The sequence below is a fragment of the Lepidochelys olivacea genome (genome assembly GCF_965140295.1).
Source record: "Lepidochelys olivacea isolate rLepOli2 genome assembly, chromosome: 3".
In the NCBI taxonomy this organism is placed as follows: Eukaryota; Metazoa; Chordata; order Testudines; family Cheloniidae; genus Lepidochelys; species Lepidochelys olivacea.
The window spans coordinates 82,620,597-82,640,275 of NC_140413.1; the positions used below are offsets into that span (position 1 = coordinate 82,620,597).

General features: G+C 38.6%; 1 protein-coding gene across 2 annotated transcripts in view; it reads right to left on the reverse strand.

The window, feature by feature from the left end:
• The window catches only part of PDSS2 (decaprenyl diphosphate synthase subunit 2), a 188,354-nt gene that overhangs the window by 18,866 nt on the left and 149,809 nt on the right, over positions 1-19,679 (reverse strand). For both annotated transcript variants that reach the window (XM_084623905.1, XM_084623906.1), the window contains exons 4-6: positions 16,112-16,186; positions 6,917-7,090; positions 5,871-6,002 (exon numbers count right to left, since the gene is read on the reverse strand). In XM_084623905.1, coding sequence (XP_084480031.1) covers positions 5,871-6,002; positions 6,917-7,090; positions 16,112-16,186 — 381 coding nt within the window. The remainder of the gene's footprint in view (positions 1-5,870; positions 6,003-6,916; positions 7,091-16,111; positions 16,187-19,679) is intronic.

Sequence of the window (19,679 nt, forward strand, 5' to 3'; positions counted from 1 at the left end):
TGTGGCTGATGTGATTAGGCCCAATGATGTGTACCCTGAATAAATATGTGGACACAGTCGGCAACAGGCTTTGTTGCAAGGATAGCTTCCTGGGACAGTGTTTTTGTTGTGTGGTTGCAGGTGAGTATTTGCTTCAGGTTGGGGGACTGTCTGTAAGCAAGGACTGGCCTGTCTCCCAAGATCTGTGAGAGTGATGGGTCCTCCTTCAGGATAGTTTGTAGATCCTTGATGATGTGCTGGAGAGGTTTTAGTTGGGGGCTGAAGGTGATGGCTAGTGGCGTTCTGTTATTTTCTTTGTTGGGCCTGTCCTGAAGTAGGTGACTTCTGGGTACTCTTCAGACTCTGTCAATCTGTTTCTTCACTTCACCAGATGGGTACTGTAGTTGTAAGAATGTTTGATAGAGATCTTGTAGGTGTTTGTCTCTGTCTGAGAGGTTGGAGCAAATGCGGTTGTATCGTAGAGCTTGGCTGTAGACAATGGATCGTGTGGTGTGGTCTGGATGAAAGCTGGAGGCATGTAGGTAGGCATAGCGGTAAGTAGGTTTCCGGTATAGGGTGGTGTTTATGTGACCATTGCTTATTAGCACCATAGTGTCCAGGAAGTGGATCTCTTGTGTGGACTAGTCCAGACAGGGTCCCTCTTGTATATTTTTAAACTGTTCCAACTCATAAAAAACAATACAGATGCAAGATTCAAAGTGTTGGGCTCCAGTGTATTTTTTCACTGGGTCATGCAGAGACCCGTATTTTGCCTAACATACACATTTTCTATATACAAAAATCCTTCTTACCTGGGACACACCTCTTTGTTTCTCACTTTATTTTCTTTAGCATCCTCTGCTTGTCAGACAATTTATTTCTCATTTTATTTTCTTTAGGACCTCGTTGAGCTCTCTTAGCTCTAAAATAGGTCTAAAACCCCTTTTACTTTGGGGTTAGGATGTAGAAAGAACAAAACCCCTTTCCCCTGAGTAACAGAGGGACTTTCTTTATGGTGCCCAAGAGAAGGAGAGACTGGGCCTCCTGTAGTAGAATGACCTCATGCTAGAGGTCCCTGAAGAGGGACAGGGAAAGTGGGTTGGGGGATAGGAATAAACTGAAGGATGTATCCTAATTCCACCATGCGTAAGACCCAATGATCCTTGGTGATATAGGACCAAGCACTTAGGAAGTGGAATAGGTAATTGGCAATTACGGGGATGGGAAAAGATGGCACTAGTATTCTGTCCTTGACCAATATATCAGACTGTTTATTTGAAGGATTCGGTTTGCTTGGATGAACTGGCAGCTGTGGAGGAAGAGGAAGGTGGCAGATGTCTTCTGTAACCTCTGCCCTTCTTCCTGGACAGGTCCTGGATATTAGTCATGAAACTTCAATACTGTTGGAAGTACTGTGGGCAAAAGGGCTTTCTCTTTGTTGTGGCATATATATTCCCAGAGACTTAAGGGATACTTTTGAATCTTTGAGACTATGCAGCCTCCCCTCAGTCTTTCTGGAAAAGAATGAAGGACTCTCAAAAGGGAAGTGTTGGATGGTGTGTTCAGTCTGTTGGTGGAGACCAGATGACTGCAGCCATGAACACACGTAGCATAGTGATGGCGGAGGCCATGCCTCGAGCGGCAGAATCAGCTTGCAAAGCCATTCTGATAACTAATTTTCCCTCATTCACCATCACTGAAAATTCCTGTTTCAGCTCGTTTGGAAACCTGTCCTTAAATTTTGAAATGTTATTCCTCAGGGGAAAATTGTAACAACCCAGCAGAGGCTCCTCGTTTGCAATTCAAAGCAGTAACCTTCCTGTTGAATAAAGCTTCCTTCCAAATGTTAAATTTCTTTGCTTCCTTGCTTTTTGGTGTGGATGCTTGGTGACCCTGTTTCTCCTCTCTTTCATTAGCTGAAGAGATTACCAAGGAGCTACCAAGAGGGGGATGATTACAGAAATGTTCAAAGCCCTGCCAGGGGACATAGTATTTCCTCTCTGCTCTTTTAGTGGTAGGGGGGCAGGGAAGATTGGGTCTGTAATGGCACCCTGACAGGCTCCCCATTAAATCGGGAGCATTACCCTAGAAGGTTCCACTGAGGCTAAAATACCTACAAGCCTGCACAACTTTTCCTGGACCTTTTCTGGTTGGATATCCAGAAGCACAAACATCCTCTTCAACAACTCCTGATGGTCTTGGTAATCATAAGCAGGTGGAGAAACAGATTCTGCTACCATTGCCTCATCAGGGGATGAAGATGAAGAGGCCAAGGGCTGGTGAGACTGAGCCTCCTCCAATTCCTCTAGCAGCAGCTCCTGAGAGTGAACATCCATATGCATGGTACCAGGTCCAACACCAAGGGTGGGTTGACTCTGGTGTAGGTGCTCACAACGCACAGCTGAAAAAGCAGGATGTGAATGGTGTTGGGATGCCCTTGATTGAGGAGGTAGACTCCAAGGGTTCCAGAAAGGCCACTGATAGGGCACTGGACCCCAACTATGTCTGGGCCATGCATCCTTGTCATATGGGCCATGCTGCAACTGAGGCGGGTACCATAGTGAGTAGGCACTCCATGGGAGCTGATGAATGTGCACAGGTTGTGACATGTAAGAACTGACCTCAGAGTCCAATAAGGAGTCCGCTTCTTCTGACTGGGAGGAGCTGACCCCATTGGTATTGGGAAGATAGGTTCATAGCCTGAGGATGGAGGCACTGGCAAGATCATGTGTGGTTCCCCTGGTCAGTACCAATCCAAGAGGTACGTTAACTATCGGGTCTGACAGTACCGTACAATGTGTAGAGCTGGAGCAAGAAGAGTAGACATCGATACCTTTGGCATGGGTGCCAGGTAAAAATTCTGAATGGCCAGGGAAATGGGTACTGACAGGTTCAACAACTCTCTAGTGACTGCATAAGCTTCAGATGTGGACGGCACTGGGAAAGACTCCTGATCCTGCAGTACGGATATCTGAGCAAACATTGAGGCAGAAACTGTAGGAATCAGTCTCAATAGGCCTGACTTTAGCTCTGGAGACAATGATCTTCCATGACTTGAGGCCTGCACTGGAAAGTGCCTCTTATTTGAGCACACTTACATGTCCTTGCATGAGCTAGACATCTGCTCCAAAGATTTTGAAGTATCTTGTGCTGAGTCCTTAAAAGATTTATGGTGCCTTTTCTTTGGTACTGGCAACAGCAATCTCTTCCCTCAGTACAGCCAAATCAGGAGAAGCACTGCTAACCCACTCTGAAGGCTCTAATGATGGATGGCGCACTGACTCCAAGAGTAAATCCTTAATTCTGGCTGCTCTGTCCTTCTTAGAGCAGGGCTTAAACCTCTTACAGATGTGTGACATTTGTCACTGACCTGAGCTTCCCACAGCGCTTAAGACAGATGGAGTGAGAGTTCTTGGCAGGCATTGATTTGCTGCAAGAGCAACAGGACTTGTAGCCTAGAGACCAAGGCATGATTCCGGAATTGGCACCAGCACAATTATCAACTATTATTCTAATTCTAAAATATGCTAAAACTCTCAAAACTAACCAATGGGTACTATGTACAAGACGAAACAAAGGACTTGCAAAAGTAACAGCAGCAGCTCCAGCAACCGTCATGGGTGGCAACTGAGGGGATTCAGGGGTGGTTCTGCCATTAATACCTTCACACAGTAGTGTGAGGCAGCAGAGGATGCTTGAATTGAGGAAAGGTTAAAAAAACAGTGCAGGTTTAGTCTTGAGAAAAGAAGACTGAGGGAGGACCTGATAATCTTCAAATATGTTAAGGGCTTTTATAAAGAGGGATAGTAGTCAATTGTTTTCCATGTTCACTGAAAGAGGACATGTAGTAAAGGACTTAAATCTGTAGCAAGCAGTGCCGTCCAGAGGATTCAGGGGGCCTGGAGCAAAGCAATTTCGGGGGCCCCTTCCATAAAAAAAAGTTGCAATACTATAGTATTCTGCGGGGCCCGGGGGCAAATTGCTCCACTTGCCCCCCCTCTGGGCGGCCCTGGTAGCAAGGGAGATTTAGGTTAGATATTAGGAACAACTTTCAAACTAGGAAGGTAGTTAAACTCTGGAATAGGCTTTCAAGAGAGGTTGTGGAATCCCCATCACTGGAGGTTTTTAAGAACAGGACTGACCTTTCAGGGATGGTCTAGGTTTACTTGGTGGGAGCTGGATGAACTCTCAAGGTCTCTTCCAGCTCCACATTTCTATGATTCTATTAATTGAACATGTATAACGAAGTATTTGGATTTGCACCGCTAACCTTTACTCATAATGAGATGTTTTTTGTGGAAGCTGCAAAACTATCATCAACTTAAGTTGCATTGATGAACAAATACATTCTAACATATTATCTAAGAGGATGCATGGTAGATTTCCCATTTTGTATTTTGATGTAATGATAGCTAATTGAAACACTACTTGCTTTCCATGGGGGAAAAAAACAAAAAACAAAAACCTTTTACCACCCTATTTTCTTTCAGTTAGAATTGCTTCAGTGCGTGCATAATGTCCCTTTTTAGTTTAAAAAGAATTAATTAGTGGACAGACAGAACTGGAATCCTGCAACCTATTCTGGATTCTGCAGATCGGAAATTGCAGTGAGAGGGTAATGGTATTATCACAGCGCAGTTTATGAAAACTTTTGAAACATATTCATCCAAATCTATTTTCATTCAACACATACAGGAGTCTTGTGTCAAGGCTGCAGAATTCTAAGACTTTTAGTCATATGCTGAATTACCATTCTCTAACTTTAAAATTAGAAGGCCTCAGTTTGGTCAGAAAGAATGTATTTTTCCTGTATGAGAGTAAGGTTATATTCGCCTATGAGAATGTATCTAACAAGGCTCACTACTGCGACTCCGCCTCTTCGCCCACAGCACATGAAGATAGTTCTGAGCCTATCAGTCATAAATGTAGAACTACTCATAAGCCCCACTCCTGGCCTCTCCTCCCGCATTTTACTTTCAATTTGAACAGCAGAAAAGGCAGCAAAAGAGCTCCCACCTCGAATGTGAATTTCTGGCTCTTTAGTTTACAGTGGCATCTCTCTTTCATTTTCTAAATTATCTTTGAAGGCTAATTAGTTTAGCCATTTTAATTTGATTCTGGTCATCTCTCTATCTACAGGCACCAAAATGGCCAACATGTTGAAGACAGACAACGTACGGAGGTAGAGTTCTTCTTGTCAGGTACAGCTACAATGTTATGGGAAAGGGGATATCTGTACCACCAGAACTCACATGCTGAAATTCACCAGCAGGGCATCCAAAACTAATACTAATAAATCTTTGTTCCACATTACCTCATTACCACCAAAAATCTTCCTGACAAGGTGGGCAGCTTGCACAACTAGGGTAGGAACCCTGGGAGGGTGCTTTCCAAGACTGTTTAGACATGGGGAACCCATGCAATTGATGTAGGCTCACTAGATGGTGCTAAGTCTTGCCTTTTTTTGGGTGGGTCTTACTTGTTCTTGTCCTCCTCCTTGTGTCATTATTATTTATTTAGCCTAGGAGCCCTAGTTATGGACCAGAACCCCACAGTGCTAGACATTGGACAAACACACAAGTTTGCATTACACAATCATCTTGTTCTTATCTATTAATCTTATTAGGGAATTACTAGAGGGAAAGAGGAATTTGGAGCTAAAAGCTAATCTCCATGTTTCAGCAGTCAAAGAGACACTGAATAGCTAGGGAATGGGGTTAACCTCTATATCCTCTGTCTTTGAGTACTCTTTGCTTCTGTGTTTCTTCATAGATGGCCCCATAACACTGAGCCTAGAGTTTTCCAGAAGCTGGGAGAAGAGGGAGATGAATGACCAATCTAAAAATTATTGTAACACTACAAATTCACTTTAAACTTAATTTATAATTTACCTCTCTAATCTGCTTAATCCAGGCTTCCCTTCCAAGAAACTCCTGATGCAGGACTACAGGAGCAGAATTTAAACTAAAAGCCACAGAGTCACTAGATTTTCCTTTAATAAATGGCTGGAGGTCCGAGTGTAGCTGCAAGAGAGGGTGAAAACATTTTTGTTAAATAAAAAAAGACTGGTACAACTTAGTTTTTAGGGATTGAAATGATTATCTCTAGGTAAATAAAAACTAATTTAAAGATTAGAAAACCCAGAATGATATGAATAACTCCAGTGCAGACTAAATTCACATAACTTTAGGAAAGGAGCACTGCTGGATTAACAAACCAGAAACTTCATATATCAAAAAACTCTTAACATTTAAATTACTATACTTTTACCATATGTCAGACAATGGTGGCCTTAGGCTTCCGATATCTATGCAGCCACTTGTGATCCTGCTCCTCCAGGAGCCCAGCCCTACATACACACATTCAACCATCAGCCAGAGACCCATCTCCAATTCCATGTCCCTTGATCTATTCCTACACTATCCTCCTCTGCTTTGATAGCTGTACTTTGGCTCCACCCTCTTAGCTCCATATTGGGGAAGTGATGGGGGTTGTTTAGCAGAGGCTGCAAAAAAGTGGGGAGGGACAGTTTGCCACAGCTGGGAAGGGGTATGAAGTCGGCGGGTGCGTACTAAGGTGAGGGAGTGGGAGAAAGAGAGTTGTTAGTATGTGGTGGTGAGAGTGACCCAGTCATTCATGGGAAGGACTCTGTTCTTTAAAATTGTGAGTGGTATAAGAATATTTTCCATTTCCCAGGACCTATGGGAGTTACTTGATGCAATATGAATAAATTTCTGATACACTGAATATTTTATAAACAGTAGTTTTCTGTGACAAGCATATGGCTCTTTATACATATTGCCAAATTGGATAATTACAAGTGAATTCATTTAAAGTATCCACTAAACTCAGACCGAAAAGAGACTCAAAAGAAGAAGATTAGAGAGGTTCTCATCTACCCTTTCAGTAGAAGACTGAACAAAGAGAATAGGCATACCTTATGACTCATAGACATGTTCTTTCCATACTGAAATGCCATATCCTGGATCTCAGCATCATGCTTTGCTAATTCCATTGCAGCCTGGCAGCTCTTTGCCAACAAGGCACTATGGGATAGGAAAATCTGTTCTTTCCAAGTTGATATTCCAATATCATGTGTAAGACAGTTTTGCTGAAAATAAAATGAAGGCTAAAATGAAAAAGCCGAAACTATGACATAGGAAATTAAAAACACAGCTATGCCACCTAGGAAACTACCACCTACTGTAAATTCCAAGGCTGTGGACTTTAATGTGTCATGCAAAATAGCCACTCGCCCAAAGAGTATTCCTGCACGAGGTGATGGGAAAAGTGAAAACATTACAGCGCATTTTAATTGCTGAATTGTAGAGTTGCTGCTCCCCCCGCCAAAACTAAAGCGGGTAGAGCTTCAATTATCTTTATAATAGGTTTGCCTCTGAATTTTCATGTCACTACAATATGAACATTGGCAGCCAATTACATTCCTACTGACTTACTGGTTAAAAAGTGTCCTGTGCAATACACCACTCACTGGCACCTCTCACCAGCAAGCAAGAAAGAAAAGAACTGACCATTTAAACACTGAGTGGCATTTCTAAGAAACATGTCAAGACACTATATGATTACATCAAATGCTACACTACAGCCTCTTCCTATACATTCTAATATATATGGGATTTTAATGAAGGGAAAAAAAAGAGACCAAAGGCCTGTGAAGGATGTTTTGGGGATGCGTCTTTTTTGCTTCTCTATTATCTTGATTTTTTTTTACATTAGAAATATCAGGAATGTCAAGTTTCAATTTCCCTGGAGGACTCTGACAGATCTCTCAGATGTTCATTGTGAGCTACAATGCCTTAACTGTAGGATCAAGGATGCTAAACCTTTAACAGTCTCTTTTTATCCAAAATGTTAACTAAATTTATATTTTAACAAAACCAAAAGAAAATATAATCAGTTTTAACAATCTGACACACACTTTTCCCCAGTCAATTGTTCAGCTTAACTCTCTTGGCTCTTGTGATGTCATCATTTCACTAATCAGTGTCTTCAAGGCTAGACAGATCCTGACATTCTAATTTTTATATATACATATATAAATGTCAAGCTTTCTTTATTAATTGTAAAGAAGTAAAAAAGATCTCAAAGTCCAGTTTTTGTGACCCGTTTGCAGGTCCCCTTTAAAAAGGTAAAGGAAACATAGGTTATAAATGTACGTATGTAAAGAAATGGTTTCAAAATTTAAATATTAAGCATCATATTTAATTTCTCAATACAATGAAATTTACAGCACTGACTGAGCCAAAAGGTAAAATTTTACAAAGTGAGAAAAGAAACATCTAAGAAGACCCCCCTCCCCTACTGTTACTTCAATTAAATTGCTTGGAAATGAATAAGAACTAAATCTGTGTGACCTCATAATTTTCTACTGGGTAGTATCTGTCATGAATTTTGTAACAAATGAAATAAAATCCCTCTATTCAGCTCCAATCGTCCCGCTTATGAACACTGCCAAGGAGTGCTGCATTACTGGATAGAAAATAATACGAGATTGATGGGAAAATTAGCAGAATTCTGTAATGCAAAATAACCAAACATTGTATCAAAATTCCATTGCCTTCAGACACACCCCTGCCTTTTACAGGAAGGGGAAAGAACAGAAAATGACATGTTTGCTACTATGTATGTGATGATAATTTACAAAGTCAAGATTAAACTTTAGGTAGGTCCCATTTTACTACGATATTTGCCTCATAATGCCTTAGTTCAGCCCAGAATATATGCAAATTTCCATGATTGGTAGAATGACAAAAATGATAAATAAGAACTGGTACCAAAAATAAATGCTCGATCATTTTCTCACTCAGACATAGGTTAATTTAAAATAATCTGGAGATGAAGCTCTGGGAAGCTGTGACTCAACTTTTTTTACTCAGGACCAACCAGCTAAGATAAAAATGTGTGCTTATTAAAGCTTATTGGATGAAGATTAGGACAACCAACTTGCAGTGATTTTGCAATTATTTATTTTAACCCGCATGAAAAGAGAAGTAAACTAGGAAGTTTAACAAAAACAATCATTTATGAAGTTACAAAGTCCTTAAAATGCTAGCTGTACCAAGCCTCTGAAACATTCACACACCAAATACAGATTGTGACATCACTACGAACTGCAGCTACTGAAGAGACCCTGCTAACCTTACTCATTGCAAGTAATTCTACAACATTTTCCAAAAGTGCCATCTTTTAGACAAAAATGTAGAAATACTAAGTATTTTTGTGACCTTCATTTGAAGTCTTGAAAATATTTGAGAAAGGTGGAAACTTATTCTGAATTTCTACAATGTTATCTAAAAGAAATACTTTATTTGGGCTATTAATGAGGGCATGATTTCACCAGATGAGCTAATTTCTGCTCTTTCTGTAAATCCAGTGCAACTCCAATGAAATTAGTGGATTTATTATATATTTACAGTGACAACACCAAATTTGTCCCTAATAAAAAGTGATTTTGGATACTGATCTTTGAAAGATGCTGATTTTTTTTTAAATGTACAAATTTTCACTTTTTGTCCTTAAATGTGGAATTGTGAAAAAGTTGTTAGAAGGATCTGAGCAAAATCTTAACATTTAAAAGTTTACCAATATTACATTGCTTCTACTACAGGCACTTTGAAAAAATGTTCCCTACTTTGCTGTTTCCTTAATATTTTTATAAAACAACAGAATACTACACAGCTTTTGTATATACTTAAAATTTTCAAACATCCAAAATACATATTTAAATTTTCTATGCTGAAAAAATATGCTCAAAGGCAATGTATTGCACTCTCTTACATGGATATTGAGAATCCCCTGCATACATAATTTGGGAGCCAAACTATAATACAGTCCAGTCAGAGAAAGTCTTGACAACCTTCTTTCAGGAGCGCTCTATGGTAAAAATACTTAAACCAAATGCCATGAAGGCAGTCATCTCTCAGTGAAATTTTTGTAAATTGCATTGCAACAACTGGACTAGGCAAAAACCATTGTTTCCCAAAAAAAAAAAAAGACCTACAGCTGTAATTCAGTTCAACAACATTACCTCCTGATAAAGCTTGTCATGTGTCAGTTTGGCCATGTTTACACTAGCAAGTTCCAATACAGCTGTACTGCTGTAAGATAGGTCGTGTAACTGTGCTATGCCGACGGGAGAGAGCTCTCCTGTCGACACAACAAAACCACCTAAATGAGTGGCAGTAGCTATGCTGATAGGAGAGCATCTCTAAATCATTTGAACACATCAAGGAGAAGAACTATAATTAGCTATAGACTGCAAACTACACAAAAACTGAAGTTACACCTGTGCAGGTGAAATGGGTGGGATTTCTCCCTTTATTTTTTGAAGCTTCTATATCAGTAAGATGAAGGAGTCACTGGATGGCTCAAAGGATTGATAACAGAATTTGGAACTTTCCATCTTTACATCGCTTTAGTTCATGATCAGACATTTAGTATCTGATGACTGTTTAGTGGCGTATATGAAATAAGGCGATGGTTTTAGTCATACTCATTCATAGGAGACGTGATGCGTCTAAATCACAAAAGAAACCATCACAACTGGCACCACTGCTGGCTGTGTCAGAGGAGCCAAAAACTGAATGAACAGTGGCTGAATTAACCTCTCATTCATGGAGGCAGACCCTCCAAGATATAGTTAAGGCACCCTGGGGAAGCCAGCACTGGAAGAAATTGGTCTCCAGGCCTGTGAATCCAGCACTTTTCTAAGCATTAAATTCAATTGAAACTATACACACTAAAGTCTAGCAATTGGTTTGTTTTTATTATTAGATCCATCTTATGTACAATATTCATATTATCTTTGTACCTTAATGACTTGACAGTTTAAAGTACAAAGAAACAACATTGCCACTTTTCACATTATACAACCTAACAACTGATGCTTTAAAAGTTTACTTTGAAATATTGTAACTGCAAGTGGGAAACTCTAAGTAAAACTGATGCTCCCATTTCACCAACCTCAAGATCAGTAAAGATGTTTACATTTTATACAAATATTTACTGTTTTGATTTTAGAAAGAAATTGGCTTGCTGGGAGGTAAAGCCATTAAATTCTCAGACAGTGCTTAAACTGTAAAAATACTCTTTCTAGGCAATGGAAAATAGAAAGAGTTTCTAGAGAATCATCACATGTTTTACACCAAGATTTTTACCACTTATACCTATCACATTTATGGTAGCAAATATTAAATTAATTTTATGTACTTAATACAAAGTAGCACTTAAAATCCACCCCCCCCACCTCACCAAACCACCTTAAAGTAGCTCAAACTGGTTTCTGTGTCTCCCAGAGAAGAATTAGATGGTATTTATATAAATACATGTCACGATTCATTTGTAAGCATTTTCAGCACTGCATACAAATGTTACAAAACACACACCTTATTGGAGTGCTCCAAAATGCATAGCAAGAATTGGCAGGACTCAAAGTCACATCTTTTGGATGAAAAATGTAGACATTCAGAATACGTTTTATAACTAAGGTTTTTTATTTGGATACACAGCAGCACTTGCTTTGCCACCTAATTTTGCACAATATGAGACTGTCTAATCCATTTACAACTCAAACTTTGGTCTAATCCTTATTAAAATAAAAATGCATACATAAATCAAGCATATTTTATTTTTGATTCAATCTCAGGATTTGAGTTTTAAATTGGATGGTTCAACAACTTCTATTCTACACAGAAGGATAAAAATAAGTCAATAAAATTATGGCTCTCTAATGGTAGCAACACATTTATCCTACAAAACATTTTCATTTGACTGATGTAAGCTTTAACAGATGTCTTCCTGCTTGTTGGACATGACAGAGCATGTTTTATTGGTCTATTAATACATGCCTTCAGTGCTTTGTGAGGAACAAGGGTGAGCGCAAATGGGCCAATAAAACACATGCTGGAGTGCTCCAGTACTTTCATCATGACTCTCTAAAACAATAGAATTTTTTTTAAAAAGATGGTTGGGAAAAGTTAAATTTTAAACATATGCTTTTACTACAAAAAGTAGTTCATCATGGAGAACTACTTCAGACTGCAGAGAAAAGAGTAATAGTCGAGAAAGACTATTAACATTCCACTGTTAAAAACGATATAATCAAGCTGGTTGTGTCTAGCATGAGACATTGTGAATATTCAGATTCAGGAGCTAAGGAAAAGTAGTGCAGTGTTCCTTTTCAAAAAGCTCCTAATTTCTCATTTAAGTTAATAAGAATGATCTGGTAGGTAAAGTGCAAGACTAAGAACCAGTGCATCTAAGTTCTTGGCTCTGCTACAGACTTGCTGCATGACTTTGAAAAAGTAACTCTACTTTTCTATATCTCAGTTTCCCCATCTGTAAAATGGGGACAGCAATACTTCCCCTACTCACAGGATTTTGAGGCTTCCTTTGTTAACAAGTGTGAAGTGCTTTGAGAGCCTCAGATGTAGGCACTCTAGAAGTCCTAAAGTATATTGTAAATGTTTTAGAAGAGGTTTGTAAGTTTTAGAAGGCCTACTCACTCCTAAAGAGCTGAGCATGGAGGCTAGGATCACCATAAGTGGTATTTTTCTTTGAAACAGGGCAACCACGCCCACAACTGAACCTTCAAGAAAAAGCCCACTTTGACACGGCTATTCATTGCAATCCACAGTGTGTAAGAGGCACCTTGGTTGGTTCGAACTTTTAATTTCAACTAGATGTAGGTTTGAGAAAATGGAAGAAGATTGGAAGAGTCCCTTCCACTCACACTCATAAAACTAAACTTTAGGCTACCTTTGCAACTAAAGCCTATAGCTTTTGGTTTAAAGTATCATTCAAAATAACAGAGAAAGGGAGGAATCTTTATTTTTATTTGCCCATTTCAGTTACAGAATGGTTTTACTCACTATATAAATAAGATGATGATGAAGAGGGCTCAACTAAAAAGTGATAAAATGGGCTGGCCACAGTATGGCTTTGCAAAGGAAAAATGATAGACAGAGTTGTCATATAATTACATCCAATAAATGTCTTCAAGGAGTCTATACAGGCCAATCTGCTTGGGGCAAAAATATATTTAATCTTTATAGTCATCCAAAGATGGTATAACAAAAACATTCCAAGGGATCATAGGCCTGATGTGTCAGAGAGGAGTGAATTATAACAAATGATGTAGTTCACTGTAAAAGATAGTTTAAATCTAACAATTAAAGTGGACATCTAGCACAGCTCACCACAGACTGTTGAACAAAAGGTTGTACAGCACATGATGGTTGTAAGCACCATTTTATGGTCATACTTCTCACTTGAAGCCCAATTTTTCTGCCTCGGACTTTAAAAAATATTCTGTTTTTCCAAATTCATAACACAAGGTTCTCTATTATGAAGAATGTTATCTACTAACATCTCTATATAAGAAACAGGAGTTATCTGACACTGGAGAGTACAGTGGCATTGTAAATTTTTGTATTACTCTTTTACAACTGGAAACTTCAGTTCAGATTCTAGATTTGGTCACATATTATGACTTTTTGATGCAACTAAGACAGGACCACCAAATAACATAGCACATGAGGCAATGTTTGCTCAAGACACGTCCAGGACATGGATGCAGGCAGAAAGGGGTGTTGCACTGGCAGAGTAGTGTGGGGAAGCTAGCAAAGATAATATGTGTAATTATGAAACAAGCCTCAGTGTTCTCCAATTGGCTGAATAGATCATAAAGGAAGTAAAGTAGGTCACACATTTGTGTTTGATATGGGCTTAACTGGTGGCCATATCTGACTCACTAAAAGTCTAATCTTTAGATACTATACTATGTGTTAATTTATATTATTACAACATACTAATTATGTTTAAATTAATCCAGTTTATTTTAGTAAAGCATCATTGTACTCCCAACTCTTGCCAGACAGAATAGCTCATTGCTTACTATAAAAACAAAACCATTATTTTGGTATCTTTAACTTGACATTTTTCAGCTGGGCTCAGTGATCTTACACTTTCCCTATGCTTGCTGAGCGCTTTATAAATGTGGTAGAGCATTACATTTTTCAAGCTCTTCTGAGGTAGTATGATTATCTCCTGACAGCCCTCAGACCAACATGCTGCCAAGTAAAGAGAAATAGGACTAAGACCTGCTGCAATGGCAGACACCCAAAAAAGTCAAGAACATTTCTAGTAATACAGAGGATGTGGTTAATCTAAAATGTGCAAATGAAATCACAGTGAAGCAGCCCCATTGCTAAAGTCACCTATGTGAACTTTACCCTTTAAAAAAGCTATTTTAAGTAAAACATAGCTGAGGTTTGGTTGTATTTAGAAAAACCTGCCCGGCTTATATAAAATACAATTTTAAAAGTTCTTTTAACATATTTGTATTAATAAAAATATGTTTTTCCTTTTAAAATATAGCCTTGCATATAGAGCTTGAGAGAGGTAGCTTAACTGGCAAACTGGAAGACTGAAGTCATCTGTTTGTCTACAGATTAGGTATAGCAGGTGCAGAAGTAGTTCAAACTTCCCACATAGTTTTTGTCATGTGCCTCAACCCTAACCTAGAGGAATAAGTTCTAGGGGTGAGCGAATAAGATATCTTCCATGCCCTTTTAACCACTACCATTAACATGGATGCCAAGTGTGATGGTACTTTATATGATCTAGACTTATATCTACTTGGAGCTAAACTGAGATAACTCATTTCACTTGCTCTGAACAACAAGATAGCAGGATTAGCCTGAGCTCTATTTTAAACTGAAGACTTATAAGTGAGGGGCTCCATATGCCATCACTTATCCCCCAAGCCATCTTGCCTCCCAATGTTATTCCTTTAAGGTTAATATTTCTGAAATGGCTTGCCCATCTGAGATTGTTTTGTTTCTGTTAATATGCTCCACTTAAAAAACATCCTAGCTTACAATGTGCATATGCACACACTTGTGATCATCTCAATAGTGTAAATCCATGCTTTTTGATAGAGTAAAAACATGCTATTAGGTGAAATGAAGAGGTAATAATGAGGATTCTAAAATAGGAACTTCTTAATACACACAGTGTTAAGAGATAACCATGGTAAACGAAACAAGATTTCTTAGTTTACCATTCTGCCAAAATGAAATCACGTTAATAAGTGACTCAAAAAATCTTAATTCCAGTTTCATCAAAAGAATCAAAGCAGTTCATCAGAGTCCTGCCATGCAGCAAAGTAACAACAGTAGTGTGGCATATTTATATTTGTCTTTGAAATAAACTTTGCACCTCAGAGTCATGTAAATGATTTGAACCATTTTCTTTGACCAGGTCAATTGCTCTCTGTGATACATGCAAGAATGACTTTTTTTTTTTTTTTTTTAAAAGAGGAGCATAGCACAGCTCTTTGTGCCTCAGCACAAGACTTCCATTTAGCTCACCTAATAAAGCTGCTACATTTACGAATAGAAAGGTCCTGGTTTAAATTTTGGCTTCAGTGACTGCAAATTCCACACACCCAAGCAGCCAGGATATGAAAAATTATGTGACCTAGCAAAATCTACTTATACAATGTATTTGTCCACCAGTTCACAGACAACATGTTGGTCCACATTTTTTAAACCTTTTAATACTAATGAATATGTTTCTAGTCCACTATTTGCGGGTATTCTGATGAGCTTGTTTTAACAGAACCCTTACTAGAGGCATTACTGAGTGAGGTCTGTTTAGTGTCCATGCTAACTGCAAGTTTGTTTGTTTGTTTACGAATTAAAAATTACAGAATCTCTCTCTCTAAGCATTTCTAGTGGTTCCCATCATCCATTATGGCAGAATTGAGGTGCCATACTAAAAGCATTTCTGAAGCTTGCTGAGACTGTAATTAGTCCTATAGAATCATAGAATATCAGGGTTGGAAGGGACCTCAGGAGGTCATCTAGTCCAACCTCCTGCTCAAAGCAGGACCAATCCCCAATTTTTGCCCCAGATCCCAAATGGCCCCCTCAAGGATTGAACTCACAACCTTGGGTTTAGCAGGCCAATGCTCAAACCACTGAGCTATCCCTCCCCCTTTCTCCTCTTTCCTTTAAGCAAACAAAAAAGTCTTCATGATATTTACTGTTGTCACACATTTATTTAAAACAAACTACTTGAATAAAGTGCAAGGACTCAAAAATCTTACCTCTGATAAGTTAGAATTGTCATAGTATATTCCTTGCACTAGGTCACCAATTGCACTTGATATGAGCTCCACAACCTGGAAAATGAAACAAAAAAACCCCAACATTATTTTTTAAATACGATCAATTACCTGATTGTCAACACAGTGCCTAGAAGCCTCACTAACATTCCTTGTAGGATCATCGCTTAGGAAGGCTGCATGGGCTACCAGAAGAGATTCTGGCAAGATTATTTTTTTTGCCACCTAATGAGGAAGAAACCAGATCCAAATCTCCATACTGGAACTTTAAGCAAAGTCCTTTCTCTTTCTATCAAAGCTTTAAGTTAATACAAATGAGAACCAAGTAATATTTATTTTCCTAAGAGTGTGAACTATAGAGTGTATCCTCACAAGGATATACACAGTACTCCTAAATTCCAGTTCATGAATATGAGACAATAATCCCATCTGGGTTTGTTGGGGGTTTTTGCTGCCAAGTAGATATTTCACTATATACCTCACTGGGAGCTACTAAAATTCTAATCTTCACTGATAATACAGAAAAAGTCAGAATCCATAGAAAGCTAACCTTTCAAATGTGATCATTTGGTATTTGAGTGTACTGGGAATGCTCTGTGGATGTATTTAGTGTATGGCCTAAGGGTCAGCTGTACTCATAGAGTGAAACAGTCTGCAACACAGGAATGTTTAAATCAGATTTATCAATCTATACTATCTTCAGGCTTCAGACTTTTTATTTCATTCAAGCGAAGCCTAAAAATCTGAACTTGATCCAGAATGTAAAACAAGCAGTCCATAGTCTCACTGGAACTACTGTACAATTTAGAACCGTGTGCATGAACTGTCTTAATTGGAACAAAATACTGGGATTTACTGTTAAATTAAATGCAGCCATTTCAAATAAGCACACCTTAAGGCTATCCCTTTAGTTGTGCTCACAAAGTTTTAATTTCTTGAATGTTTAATTTCCTATGTGTATGATTCTATATCTGATTCCCCTCTTTGCTTCCTAAAATTCAGCCTAGTTCTTATTGAATTAAAGGATTTTGTTTCAGTTTATATCATTCTTGTAATTGAAGACATTAAGCTAAATGATAAAGCCCCAAACAGAAATTTCAGTGTTGAGGCATGCTTTATTTGCTAATAAAAATACATTCTGATGCTAGCGTTAAGTATTTGCAACAAAGCTTTTTTAAACACTAATTCTGATACATATGCCTAGACAGAGAGAGAGAGAGAAAGAGCGAGCGCTAACTTTAGAAATGGTGCTCATTAGCGGCTTTTTTTCCTCTCCTTGTGATGCATATGGGTTAATTTGTAAGATCTATAAAAACAGACTAAAAAAAAAATCATGTTGCCATTTAGGTAACCAGATACTTAAGAAATATTGTAGCAATATGAGCTGCAGAGGAACTGAAAGGACAATGATCCTACAGTGTTACCAGATGTGTTGAGTTATTTAAGTGGGGAACAGAGAAAATGAGGGGCTTTTTTTGAAGGTATCAGATAAGCCCTATTCCCAAATCCAGGAGGATTGAGTATCGCCAATAGGTCTATGAACGTCTGTAACCAAATACCCAGCATCAGATTGTATTACAGTTTATACAAGCAACATCCCAAGATTCTTCTGATGGCTGGGACACATAATACAGATCAATCACTCACTAAAAAATGTTATGGTTTGTGAAACAGTCTGAGCTTAGAGACCTATACTGGTAATACGAAGAGGAATTTACAAAGACATTGAGTCCTACTCTAAATGTCAAAGTGATAGTATGAACTTTTAATAGTGCATCTGGCTGTGGATAAACAGATCTTTTCCTCACTCTCCTGAAACTCCACACTGAGCAGGACCAAATGAAACATTCTGTTTTGGGGTTTCTCTCCCCATCCGCCCACCAAAAACAACTCCATTAGCAAATGACAATTTTGCTGATTTAAGTGAATAAAATGATCTCCATGAAAATATTTATTTCTCTGCAAATGCCTTGGTGGGTGAAAGCATGGGTCCTCATCTCCTCTCTAATCTCTGTAAAATCAAAGGGCTGCTAGGAGGAAAAAGAATGGGCCAGTGAGGCAACAGCAGGAACAGGAAGCTTAATACTCAGTGCCCATTTCATTATAACTAGCTTGTTAAGCTCCCCCACACCCTTCTCCTCCCTATTTCTAGATATGTGCCATCTTTTTACTGAAGGGTGTTTTCCCAACTGACATAGCGCTATCCACACTGACACTGGTGCTTAGGCTGGTGTAATTTATATCATTCGGAGGTAGCTTATTCACATCCCTAAGCGACATAAGTTATACTGACATAAGTGATAGTGTTGACATAGCCTAAGACAGTTAGGAACCCTTAAATGGCCAAAATTAGAGAGAGACTTCAACTGATATTTGACTCAAAATTTAAACTTTTCAAAACACGGTTTTATATTTTGAAATATTTTCACATTTAAAATGCCAATGAAAACAACTTTTAAACAAATATTCCTCTGCAATGTTTGAAACACAAACACTGCAACATTAAAAAACTGGAAGTGAAGTTGGATTAACTGATTTTGAATGTTCAAAAACAAATGCAAAAAATAAACCAATAGCCTAGTGTGCTAAGTAGCTGAATTTTAAAATCCTTTCCCTTTTAATTATCTGAGGTGTGGTTAGTCACACAGGTAAATAAATGTGTTAGGTTATAACACACTGTTTTTAAGTTAACTGCATCCCAGATTCATCATTTTACTCACTTCCCCCAATGCCCTTTTTAAAAGCTGTCCCCTCACTTTCAGTCCAACTACACTATGAAAAAAATCATGCTCCTCACAGTGACCATCTTTCTGGCAACAGTCATTAATCCTTGGATAGCAACAGCTTGACATATATCCTCATAATATTAATAATGGAACTTACTGCAGTAAATGTACAAGGTGCAACGTCAACGTGTCACTGATAGATATTCCTCTGGGTTGCAAGATAAGCTCTATTTAGCTACTAAAATATACAAAAATAAGCTATAGCATTTAATTCTATCATGTTTCCTTAATATTTTCAAATATCTTAGGGCCTGTCTATATTAGGGATTTTTGCAACAGGGGATAAGTAACACCTGTGAAAGCCCCACTTTACACTGGTACAGTGCATCTATGCTAAGGGTTTGCACCAACATAGCTACACTGGTGCAAACATCCCTAATGTAGACAGGTTCTTAGGCCACTACAAACTTTGGTCCACGCAAGTTACGGCCCTCATAAAACTGCTGCAATTAGTATATTGCTCATGCATGTGTATATGTGGTTTCTTGCATCGGCAATGTGAATAGTCACCAGGAATCCTTGTCTCAATGCACAGTGCAATACACGATGGGTAGGTTTCTCAGTATGCAACTCATCATAGTCCAGCGCATTGTCTTTTGGGAAATTTTGGCAATGCATTGTGAGGGAGAAACAAGTCATGCAGGAGTCACTGGGAGCAAGGCTTCAACTTCTCATCAAATCCCACAAAACCACACGGCACTTCTCGCTGTCCGTTGTCTCAGACAGAAGCATGGACACCACACAGCTCTGCACTTCTGTCATTA